General features: G+C 43.9%; 1 protein-coding gene across 2 annotated transcripts in view; it reads right to left on the reverse strand.

The window, feature by feature from the left end:
• PTPRB (protein tyrosine phosphatase receptor type B) overlaps positions 1-13151 on the reverse strand; it is a 92103-nt gene that overhangs the window by 12685 nt on the left and 66267 nt on the right. For both annotated transcript variants that reach the window (XM_050934083.1, XM_050934092.1), the window contains 8 exons: positions 10930-11036; positions 7460-7559; positions 4581-4664; positions 4447-4464; positions 4242-4323; positions 3689-3779; positions 1059-1135; positions 134-268 (listed from right to left, as the gene is read on the reverse strand). In XM_050934083.1, the coding sequence (XP_050790040.1) occupies positions 134-268; positions 1059-1135; positions 3689-3779; positions 4242-4323; positions 4447-4464; positions 4581-4664; positions 7460-7559; positions 10930-11036 (694 nt within the window). The remainder of the gene's footprint in view (positions 1-133; positions 269-1058; positions 1136-3688; positions 3780-4241; positions 4324-4446; positions 4465-4580; positions 4665-7459; positions 7560-10929; positions 11037-13151) is intronic.

A 13151-nucleotide genomic window follows, 5' to 3' on the forward strand; every position in this document is an offset into this window, starting at 1 on the left:
TCTTACTACGTGTTACTGCCTAGCTCAATGGGACTTTGATCTCAGACGATGCCTGTGGATGTTAGCGCCATACAAATAATAAATACAAAATTAAAAAAATAGTAATGAATAAACAAGAAACCTCACTACTCACTCGGCCCTTCTCCACACACTGGGTTACCATGACAATATTGTGAACGTTCTGTTCCCATGCCATCTTCCAGAAATCATCTTTGGTGCCAGGCAAAGGGCCCTGAGTCGCAATGTATTCCCTGCGAAAATTATTGCCCTACAAATGCAGGAAATTCCAATTAGTTTCTATAATGCCAGAGAAACAGACCTTATAGCAACTGCAAACAAACCACCACTGTTGTGGCATCAACATCTTCACTGCAGCCACAGCTTGAAAACTAAAGGACGCCCTAAACTCTGGAAGCAGAAGGTTGGTGGGAGCAGGGAGGAGGAAGAGAAAGTGCCAGTGTATTTAAATATTGCTGGAAGGTATTTATTAGAATTAGTCAGAGATTTTTCATCTTTCTGTTGTGTTCAAAACTGCCCTGAACCATTTGTTTTGTTTTGCTGTTTGCTGTTAATTAACTGAGCTCTGGATTGAAATCTGGATAATTAGGGTTCTGCTATTATCAATCATAATTCCCTGGCAAAAGGCACAATTGTAATCTCAGCCAATTTCACCATAAAACAAGGTGCAGACACTTTCAGGATGAAATACAAGTCCAGAAGTATGAGCTCAGTGATAGCTGTGCTTATTGCAGAAATTGTATAAAAACAGTGACCTTTCAGAAGTTGTCCTTGGCCAATTATAACAACAATCTTAGATGACTATAGCGATCCAGGGAAGCAGTTTTAAGAGCTGACTGAATTGGTCTTAGTTATCTGTATGGCAATCAGACATGGCCTTTCAGCACACACACAAAAACAGTTCTCAGACTTCTAGTTAAAACCAGTGAACATATGAAAGGAGGGAGCCCTAAGAATCTAGCTACATGTTAAATTTTATAGGAAGGTGAAATTACCATTGGAGAGACAAGGGCTATAAAAAACACCACTGAGCCACTTACTGGTATGTAGCTTGCATTAATATAATCTGAGCAAGGATCATCATCTACGTTGGAAAGCTTCACTCTCGACGTATCATCTGGGAAGAAATGTATTACAAGAGGTTTATGCCCAGGTCTTGATTTTTCATCCCTTTCACATAAATGGAAATGTGCCCATGTAAAAATACCAACTGCATTTTCATGGTCACAGTTGGAAGGTTTGTTTGCAAATGACAGCCACCAACATTTGTACAACACCTTTCACCAGGGGGGTTCCAAGACACATTGCGGCCGATGAGCAAGATTGTATGCAAGGAACTAGAACTGCAAAGGTCCACAGGTGCGTAACTGCCTCATTCAGCACCTGAATCCACAATGTGGGTGCCACTGGCACGCTCAAAACTACCGCTAAGCTCCTGCTTACCCCGGTAAGTGTCTATGTTTCCGATGGTGGGCATGCGCAAAGCTGCCTAACAGCAGATACCACCCCACAGTTAACAAACTGCTCAGAACTGTTGCTCAAGCTGAAGCTCCAAAACAGGATTCTCCAACTAGTGGTTTCCCCACCAATCTCACGTGTGGGGCCCGACCCCAGAGATGCTGGGGCACACCTTCAGGATCACCCATCACACAAACGAGAGTGTGAGCGTCTATCCCCGAGCACAGTGGCCAGAGAATTCACTTGGGATGCAGGAGATCCAGGTTTAAGTTCCTCCTCCAATTATTTATACTAAGTGGAAAGCTCCAACAGGAGAGACTGAGAGAGATCCAGCCACAATACACAATGCCCTGTGGGCTAGGGACTCTCCTTGGATGTGGGATTTGTGGGTTCAAGTCCTGGTTTCAAATCTGAGTGGAGATTTGAAAACAGGTCTCCCACATTCCAAGTGAGTGCTATAAACACAGGGCTATTGGCTACAGTGGGATGGGTCTCTCTTGTCTTTCAGGAGAATGGTCTGGGTTTCATCTGCTAGGGCATGGGCTTACTCAGCTCAGGTGCTTAATGTCAAGAGAGGATTCATGGTGGAGAATTCTGAGCGGAGGGAGGTGCTTCCCTCTGGCCTGTCAGGTAAGTTGAGGCCCAGACCAATAGGAGCAGATGCCTAGGTACCTTTGTGTATCTGGGCCCTTAGTCCTGTCTCCTTCCATTTGCATGACACTGATGGTTTCACAGGATCCCTGTGTTGGGTGCCTACCTCCCCTCATGCATTGATGGGGAGCCTAGATGTCTAAGTCAGAATGGAGGGCTGGGCAGGGCACCTAGTGGTTAGGCACTGCAATGGTACCTTTGTGGATTTAGCCCAGGGAGACTTCACCCCATTTTTCCACAGGTGAGTGCAATCCCATTGCAGAGCACAAGCCTCTTGCCTGGCTGTGCTCTGGTGGGTGCCAGCTACTTGAAAGAGGTAGGGAGTTAAAGTAATGGTGGGACTGTGGCTGCATCCCTCTTTGCCCCTGATGGCAGGGCCAGCTATGCATGGAGGACAGCACACAGTCTTCCACTTGACAGAACTTCACTGTGCAGTCCCCTGGGAAAATGCTGGGTGACTGAGCAAGACAGCATTTCTCCTGAGTATCTGGCTGCAGAGTTGCCCATCCAGGGCAGACAGACATAAAAGTACCAGAGCACCATACACACTTTGGGTACCTCTACACGGCAGTCGGGTGGGTACTTCCCAGCAGAGGTAGACAGACAAGTGCAACTCTGCTTGAGCTAGCGTGCTACAAATACAAACCCTCTCAGACCTCCTGGGTATGTACATGGGTGGGTAGCCTGAGCCACCATTCATGTTGCCTCCAGCTACACTGCTATTTTAAGTGCAGAAGCTAGCATATGTATCTCTGTCTGAGCTGGGAAGCACTCTCCAAGCTGCAGTTAGACATATCCACAGCGGGATCCCATCACCACAACTGAAATACAGCCACTTCTGGATAAAACATGGCAACTAACCAAGGCATATGGCAATACTACATGGCAAGTTAGGACTGGAAATTAAGCTGAGTGCTACCGTAGCCCACTGAAATTCCAGGGGACTATTCAAGGTGGGCTAATTACCTCCAACAGGCATTCCCCAGGGCTGTCCCCATTCTCATGTGCCATGTACAGTCAGGATCTTTGTCTTGTATGAATGAGGACTCCTTCAGGATTATCGCCTTGTGCCATGCTGGGGGCACTGTGCTACTGCAGGCTCATTATTCACTCTGAAGGAAGCGACTGTCACCTATCGATGTCAAATAAGTGATTTGTGGCAACTAGACAGGTTTGAACTGACTATATCTGAATGACCAGGGAGCAAGTAGCCCTGCTGCTGATCACACAAAACACACATGACAAGGTTTCTATTATTCCTACTATCCATCCTGACAGAACCGCTGACAGGCTAGAACAGCTGAAACCTTTTATAAACAGAATGAGCACTAGTCATTACGCCTCTGGTGGGAAGTGAAATTTCATGGGAGCTGCTGTTTTAAAGCTGCTCATGGCCATACACCGTCAGCATCGAAGCACCAAGACTTGGCTTGGCAATGCTATTTCATCTCTGACAAGGCGAAACAAGGAAAGGGATACGCTGCATGCCCCATCCCATCCTGAAAAGAAGTGAAAAATAGCTGGTGTGATGTAATATTATATACCTAAACATAAAACTTACAGGGCAATATATTATTGTATCGATTTTTCCCTCGGTTCTCCGGCAAAAGCGCTATGTCACACGATTGGTTACGACCCACATCTTTTAAGTCCTGTAAAAGGCCAAAATGAATGCAAGGTGAAAATAATCAAAGGATGCTACAACACGGAATGTACAGCATGCAAGGCCAAGGAAAGGAAATGATTTTTATTAGACAGAAATTAGAGAACTGGTGGCATTGGCTTGAGCCAGGCACACTGCCGGTAAGCACTGTTCATGATTTGTCACACAGCTCTGCTCATGCAACTCAGTCCTGACCCTTAGCACATCCTGGTGGTCCTGTGCTGGGCCTCTGATGAATGGAGGTTGCCAGCTGGATCAAGCTGAGCCTAATTAAGTTGTGGTTTTGGCAGCAGGACAAACAGGGTCTAAGCTGAGACTGTCAAACTCATTTTCACTTGTGTGAAGAAAACCCAGGAAGGCATGTCTCTGGGGCTGAAGGGTTAGTGAGCCACAGTTAGCACCCAACCAGTCAGTTCAGTGAAGAAATGGTTTTACTGGATTGGATTCGTACCTCATACTCCTTGGACAGGAGGTAGTTGGAATCTGCTTGGAGTTTGGTGAAGTGCGCTTCAAACTGATTTACTTTTATTGGACTAAAACATTTGACAGAAGAAAAAAGACAAAAAACAAAAGTTACCCCAAGACAGAACAAGGACATTATTCATCTAATTCATTACAAAGGAAGATGTTTTAAATGACAAAATATTTGCTTTTACCTGGAAATTCTCCGGCTCCTAGAAATAATTTCAAAAGAAAAAGAAACAACTTGTCAGTGAGTGACTGGAGAGACTGTTTCATCTATGATGCCATGTTAAAACAGTTTTGTCTTAGAAACAAACTTTGAGATTACCCTCTCTGCCCCAAGTTCAGATGGACGGACAACGGCCTGTCTCTGCGAATGCTCAGCCTTGCTGTAGGTCGTTCATGGCCATTACTGCAATACAAAGGAAGCTATTCTTACTTTGGTTTTAGTGCTATGTTGTATCTTGTGGCAGTAAATAAAGAAAAGGAATAAAAAGAGATGGCTGATTCATTTGCTGCTCTGAAATGGATCTTTGCAGCTGCACAATTTCTCTGTACCTTAGTTTGCTGCAATAGGATAATAATTTTATATCATACATAGAAAAAATGGTGTAAAACAGTAATGACCTGCTTTTACCATAAGAGACACACCTCAAACTACCATTAAAGAGGGTATTAGAGCTAGTCAGGAATTTTTTGACCGACATGCTGGTTTGTCAAAACAGAAACTTTTCATGGAAAACCTTTTTTCAGGAATGTTTCTCAGGTCCAGGAGGGAATTTCCAGTGAGAGAGAGAAGCACCCACCCCAGCAAAACCAATATACTGGGTGCAGCAAAGACTCTTGTGGCACCTTATAGACTAACAAATGTTATGGAGCATGAGATTTTGTGGGTGAATACGCACTTTGTTGGATGGGTGGGTACTTCTCTCTCTCACTGGCCAGGGCTCACCTGGTATGTCAGAGACCCAGGTTCAGGTCTCTGGTCTGAATGTTGCTCTCTGTTTTTTTGTTTTTTTTCCCCCCTTGAAAAAATTTAGAAAGCTTTTAGTTCTGTTCCAACACATAATGAAAAAAAAATCAAATCCTCAAAATTTCTGCTGACATGGAATTCTTGTTTTCCAGCCAGTCCTAGTGGGTGTCCTATGGCAGGATACGGCCTAACCAACTGCTCTGCAGAACATCCCAGTGAGCTAGGTATTATCCCTAGTTCCATGTGCAGATGTGGATCAGGTTACTGCTGCGCTTTTCAGAAGTGCAGAGTGCCTGCAGCTCCCACTTGCTTCAAGTGTTGCGGGTGCTCAGCACCTCTGAAAATCAGGCCATTTGGGACTTGTGAAGGATCAGAGCAGGAGTCAGTGGCAGCATTTGGAAAGATTTGGGGAGTTTTGGAAATTCATTCTGTGCTCATTCCACTATTCATGGCCAGTTTACACTCATCTGTTCTTGTGCCAGCATTGTCCATTACCTAAATAGCTCTTCTCCCTTCCTCATGTTTACCGGCCATGAACAAATTCAGGTTGGAAATTAAAGGTTTCTAACCGTCAAAGGAGTGAGAAGCTGGAACAGCCTCCCACTAGGAGTTGTGGGGGCAAACAATCAAAACTAGTTTTAAGATGGAGCTTGATATATTTATGAATTATATTATATGATGGGACTGCCTGCAATAGGTGGGATCTGGACTCAGTGACTCAGGAGATCCCTTGCAGTCCTACATTCCGATGTTCCACTAAACCACACACATGGTCTCTCCATCTCTGATCACCATTTGTTCCCTCAGAAACCTTTCTTGTAAATGAAACATTTACCTACTGTATATGACACAGAAAAATATACCGACGTTCACTGACCCATTGAACACAGCTCATAACAAGAAATCACAATACACTTGAGAAAACATGCACTTCATATGATTTACATTCGAACTACACAGAGCAAAAATAAATTAGAGGATAAGGGACATATTTTCAAATGCAGGTGCATAAGTAGCAGCCAGGAAAAAATGTGTACACCTTTTGTGAATGCAAAACCTGCATTTTATTCATGGTAGCGGTGTATGCATACAGATATGTAGGCATGTACTTGTTTGTATGCACAAACAAATGCAAGTTTTACACACAAGTGCACATGCTTTTTTCATGGTCAGCATCTAGACATCTGCATTGAATTTGGGCTTAAGTGTCTAGAAGAAACTGCTAGAGAATAATTTCATGCAGACTAAGAATTAAGAGCTAGTTGGAAAACAATTCCCAACATTTCAAAGAAACATTCCATTCCAACTCCAGGTGAAATGTTGCATTTTCAAAATGTCCCAAAGAATAGAAATTCCAAAAATTTTTGACTCAGAAATATCAAAAATTTTCATTTCAATACTATTAAATGTTTTGTTTCAATAAGGTAAAAATTATCATTTTATATTAAAATATTATATTTAATATTTATATATATTTAAATTAAAATTATATATATATATGATATAAAATTAATATTATAGAATAAAAGTCAGTGCAAAATGAAATGGAACAATAAAGTCAAAACTAAACTTTTTGATATTATTGGAAGAAAATATTTCAATGTTTCCAAAAAGAGAGGGTCAAAATGAATCATTTCAAAGTTTTCCCATCAAAAATGTCATTGAAATCAACAAGTTCTCATGAAAGCAGGGGTGGCTCTGGACATTTCGCTGCCCCAAGCAGGGTGGCAGGCCGCAAGAGGTGCTCTGCCGGTCGCCCGTTCCGCGGCTCTGGTGGACCTCCCGCAGGCGTCAACCGGAGCCGCCTGCTGCCCTCCCGGTGACCAGCAGAGCGCCCCCCCGTGGCATGCCGCCCCAAGCATGCGCTTGGCGTGCTGGGGTCTGGAGCTGCCCCTGCATGAAAGGTTTCAGTGAAGCCACATTTTCTTACAGAAAACTGCTCCAGTGAAAATGTGTTGATCAGCTCTACTAAGAGCCAAAGGTCACATTGCAGCCTTGAACATGCAACTCCTATTAATCAGTGGAAATCCTGTTTCTTAATCAAGGAAAATATAGGTCTTAGTTCAATATTTAATTTGTACAAATGATGGGGGAAATGGAATGAAGTTTTTGCCTTCCTAAGTACAATTTAAAGTTTTCATCCAATTTTACTCCTTCCTCAGTGTCTCAGATGGAAAATCAAATTTCATCAGACCTTGTGCAACGAACATTTTAAACAGGGAGTTTCTACTTACTTAATTTTTTGTCTGTAGACAAATAAAGCAGTCACAGCCACCACCATCAAAATGAGAAACAAACCAGCACTCACGCCTTCTATAACTCCAAACATGGGCTCTAAGATAGATACACACACACACACAGAGAAAAGGAATTAGACACATGCAATGTTATCAGTTAAAGACACTGAAATAAATACAAAGAAACGTCAACTGCATATATATTTGGAGGACTGGGCTTTGATATTACTTCCTTAGTTTTTCCAAGAATTTACACCGTACGTCAGGTGGGCAAGAAACAGGTAGAAGAGAAAAAAGTTCTCTCCTTCCATAGAATTAAGGAGTGAAAGAAACAGCAAGATTTTCCAGGAGTTTGGGTCTCCTCCCTAGGCTACAGTAGTTCACTGGATTTTTCAAACTGAGTCTAGGGGTATGTCTACACTACGGGATAATTCTGATTTTACATAAACTGGTTTTATAAAACAGATTGTATAAAGTCGAGGGCACACGGCCACACTAAGCACATTAATTCGGCGGTGTGCGTCCATGGTCCAAGGCTAGCGTCGATTTCCGGAGCGTTGCACTGTGGGTAGCTATTCCGTAGCTATCCCATAGTTCCTGCAGTCTCCCCCGCCCCTTAGAATTCTGGGTTGAGATTCCAGTGGCTGATGGGGCAAAAATCATTGTCGTGGGTGGTTCTGGGTAAATGTCATCACTCATTCCTTCCTCCGGGAAAGCAACAGCAGTCAATCATTTCGCGCCCTTTTTCCCTGGATTATCCTGGCAGACGCCATAGCATGGCAACCATGGAGCCCGTTCAGCTTTTCTTTGTTACAGTCACCGTATGTGTACTGGATGCCGCGGACAGAGGCGATACTTCAGCGCTACACAGCAGCATTCATTTGCTTTTGCATGATAACAGAGATGGTTACCAGTTGTTCTGTACCGTCTGCTGCCAGGATAATTTGGCAATGAGATGACGGTTATCTGTCCTTCTGTGCTGTCTGCTGCTATCATGCCCCTCACTGAGGTCGGTCGGGGGCGCAAAAGCAAAACTGGGAATGACTCCCCGAGTCAAACCCTCCTTTATGGTTTCTAAAAATAGAGTCAGTCCTGCCTAGAATTTGGGGCAAGTGTACTAGAGAAGCAGTGTATCAGAGAGCACAGCTGCTCCATGTCAGATCCCGCAGAAATGATGAGCTGCATGCCATTCATGGGGGTGCCTCTGCAACAACCCCACCCGTTGCTTCCCTCCTCCTCCAACCTTCCTGGGCTACCGTGGCAGTGTCCCCCCCATTTGTGTCATGAAGTTATAAAGAATGCAGGAATAAGAAACAGTGAGTTGTTAGTGAGATAAAACGAGGGGGAGGCAGCCTCCCGGTGCTATGACAGTCCAGGCAGAACATTAAGCGCTGCGGGGGACAGGAGCCCAGCATCCTGCTGCTATGATAGTCCAGGCAGTACAGAATCTTTTCTTTACACAGGAAAGGGAGGGGGCTGATGGAGCTCAGCCCCCAGTTGCTATGATGAGGATGGTTACCAGCCATTCTGTCCCATCTACAGGGAATGACCAGGAATCATTTCTATTTTTATCCAGGCGCCCCCAGCCGACCTCACCTGAGGCAAGCCAGGAGCACTCACGGGCTGATAGTGACAACGGATATCAGTCATATTGTACTGTTTGCCACCAGGGAGGGGAGAGGAGCGGATACTACTCTTCACTGCTGCAGCATCGCGTCTACCAGCAGCATTCAGTAGACATAGGGTGACATTGAAAAAAGTCAAGAAACGATTTCTTTCCCTTTTCTTTCACGTGGTGGGGGGAGGGAGTAAATTGACAAGCTATTCCCTGAACCACGCCAGACAATGTGTTTGACCCTACAGGCATTGGGAGCTCAGCCAAGAATGCAAATACTTTTCAGAGACTGCTGTGGACTGTGGGATAGCTGGAGTCCTCAGTACCCCCTCCCTCCATGAGTGTCCGTTTGAGTCTCTGGCTTCCCATTACGCTTGTCACGCAGCACTGTGTAGCCTGTAGATTTTTTTTCAAATGCTTTGGCATTTCGTCTTCTGTAACGGAGCTCTAATAGAACAGATTTGTTTCCCCATACAGCGATCAGATTCAGTATCTCCCATACGGTCCATGCTGGAGCTCTTTTTGGATTTGGGACTGCATTGCCACCCATGCTAATCAGAGCTCCACGCTGGACAAACAGGAAATGAAAATCAAAATTTCGTGGGGCTTTTCCTGTTAACGTGGCCACTTCATCCGAGCTGAGATTGCTGTCCAGAGCAGTCACAGTGGTGCACTGTGGGATACCGCCCGGAGGCCAATACTGTCGATTTGCGGCCACATTAACCCTAATCTGATATGGTAATACCGATTTTAGCGCTACTCCTCTCGTTGGGGAGGAGTACAGAAACCGATATAAAGAGCCCTTTATATCGATATAAAGGGCCTCATAGTGTGGACGGGTACAACGTTAAATCGGTTTAACGCTGCTAAAATCGGTTTAAACGCATAGTGTAGACCAGGCCTAGGATAATTCACTGGCTCAGTCCCATTTTGAGACCATTTATACTGGATGATGAAACCATTTCATTCTCACATCCAGAAAGTAACTGTTGCCTGGATTAAAGGGTTTTTGAGGCTTAATTAGTGTTTGGAAAATGTATTGAGAGCCTTGTATCAAGGGGCTGTGTTGTTATTTATTGTTTGTATTGTAGCAGTGACTAGAGACCCCCAAGTCAGGGACCCCAGCTCTATTGGGCAATATGATCCCTCCCAAATAATTTATAACTTATGGGCTTATTGCTCCACCATAGTTGAGATGGGAGTACATAGGGGGCTGGTTGTGGCTCCCTGATCCTGTGCTGCCTGGCCATGGCATAAGTTAAGAGTTGCTGAGGAGCAGGTCTAATTCCTGCCACTGGCATAAAGTCACTAGGTGAACTTACACTGTGAAGGATCAGCATAGTTCCACCACACCTCCGTCCCACCTCTGACATCTCCCCTACACCCTGGACACGTGGGACAGGTGGTGCAGGAGGTGGCTATACCATCTCTGCCAGTTTTACACCAGAAGAGAGCTCCCCTGCACCAAGGGAAATTTCCACTAGCCATTTCTGTTCACTTTGAGCAGCTTGGGTGGCAGAAGGCAGACCGGAGAATCTAGTCCTACATATTATTTCTATCCTGAAGGATGCTGCACAGTCCTCACTCTCTCTCTCTCGCTCCCTTTTAAAGTGAACACTTATAATCTGTAGGAAGCTTTATATTTCTGAAGGAAATCATGGATGGGAGGGGAAGTATCACAGCTATTGTTTTAACTGACAGTGCTGAATACCAAACATTAACTAGTGGAGAGCTGACTCTCAAAGTAACTCAGTTCAGCAACAAGGTCCTTGCTGCACTTTCCTACCCACTCCAACACCAATGAGTGTGATACTCATGTAACTGGTTAGTAGAGAATAAAGGAGAAACTCACCTGACTCAGTAGTGATTGGTAAAGAGAAAAACGTATCTGAGAAGAGTGGCTCAGTGAATTCCCTCATGTCTTCACTAAAGAGCTGGGTGAAAGCTCGGATACTGATCCTGAAAAAGCAGAACGGTTTATTAGATCTGTTTGGGAGTTGGTATCAAATAGGAGAAAACTAAAGGTTAACACAGAAATAGCAAAATCACAAAACAGGGCTTCCAGACAACATTTACTAAGTACATTTCCTGTGTCTTTTAACTACTGTTATTGTTATACCTTTTGTTGTTCAGCTTCTGCTTTAGTGAGAGTTTCAAAGCCAATATTGTGAGCACCTCAGCAGTTCATTCCATTTTTTAGTATCTTTTGCTCAATAACATGTGGGGAAAATGCAAGAAGGACTAGATACCAGATGACATTTACAACATATTAAAAAATTCTGCCTAACTGTGATCAGCAGGAAGGCTTATATATCACAGGGTGTTCTTTGTATAGGGCTGCGGTAAGCCAAAAGAACTGCTGACTAGCTGATCTATGGATATGTTAACTGCCCTCAATACTATCATATGGGAACTTGGATTTGGATTACATTCTATGCTCCTGTTCTTGCACACACCTTTGCATGTGAATAGTCGTATTCTGGACCTACTTCCATCTCTCCTGATATTAGTCCTGTAAATGGACTACTTATGTGCGTAAATGTTTTCAGGATTGGGGCTTCGTTACCTTAGGCTACTGGGGATCATGAAAGAAGTCCCATGAGCTGGACAAACTAATCACAGTGAGCGGTGTCTTTGTTGGATTTAGGTCTTTGCTATTTTCACAAGCTCCTGATTGCCAAAAATTTGTCACTGAAAATCAATCAACAAATCCGTTCACATGAACACATTGATTTCATTGGACACATGGTAAGCTTCCGTTCTTTGACTGGATGAACCTAGTTCTTAAGTAGGTTTCTGATACAGACATGTACAATGAACAAAATCAAAAATTCTGCAACATTCAATTGAAATTCGCTGTTTAACTCCATGACTTTTCCTCTCAGCAAACTCATTTCTAAGAGCATTCACAGAAACCAAAAGGAGCTCAAATGAAGTCCAAGCAAATTCGTTAAAAAGCTGAAATGAGTGTCTGTGAATGGTTTGTTGATCTAGTCACTCAGCTCTCATTGTGGCTTTGGTAACCTGTGGTGGAGGTTCCTGCCGGCCAGCTGATAGAATTTAGAATCAAAGAAGTTAAGAGGTAGAAATCCTGACTCACAGTAAGTCTCATTCTAAGTAGGGATAAGTGGGCATAATTTCCACTGAACCCAGCTAGAGCCCACCTGAAAGCTGCTTTCATGTCAATTGCACAACTGTCCCATCAAGTTTTTAATAGTCCACATTTAGTAACTAAGCTTGATTTAATGCTGCAGGGGAAAGTAATGACATCTAATGTGAAGCTGCAGCTCCTAAATAAACATACATGGTATCCGGTTTGTCTGAAATACAAATCCTAATTGTTTGGGGATATTACTTCAAATACTCTAATTTTTGGCTAAAATCTAAGGCCTAGATGCACCTGCTTTCTGGTGTTCCCTAGGTACAAAGTGGCCTTAAGGTAATTGGATTCAGCCCTTGGAGGTTCGTGCCAGTGTAGAGGACTCAACAGGAGGTATACAGGTGCTCTAGCAGCTCCCACACCACACCAGACTGTGGCTAAAACTTCCCTTTGTGCTGGTGAGCCTCAGCTGCTGTACAGGCTTCCTGAGTCTACTGGAAGCCGGCACAGGGTAGAATAGCCTTTAGGTTGCTTTAATCTGCACCAGCAGATTGGCCTGGTGCAGCCTGTCCACAGAATTAGAGGAACACAAAACTACCTTTGCATCTCCTGCTCTCCTCTTTTAGCTGTCCCAAATGCTCCCCTGACTCAGCTGCTGATCCAGCCCTTAAGTCTCTCCACAGAGAAATTAGCAATTGTAGCAAAGTTCTCCATCAAAGTAAGAGATAAAAGAGGCCTTTTCACTGCACCAAGTTTTGCACATAATGAATTGGAGCATTCCCAGGCTGGTGAAGGAATTGTTTATATATTACCTATGAGATGAGGCAGGGACAAAGCTTTTATAAATTGCACAATACAACACAGAGAACACTATGTAACACAGCTTATTAATCTACAGCAGCTCAAGTACATCAGGCATCGAGATAGCATAGTACCTAATAATACAGCACATCTCACACAGCACAATTACCACA

This window comes from Gopherus flavomarginatus, chromosome 1, assembly GCF_025201925.1.
Source record: "Gopherus flavomarginatus isolate rGopFla2 chromosome 1, rGopFla2.mat.asm, whole genome shotgun sequence".
NCBI classification, from domain to species: Eukaryota; Metazoa; Chordata; order Testudines; family Testudinidae; genus Gopherus; species Gopherus flavomarginatus.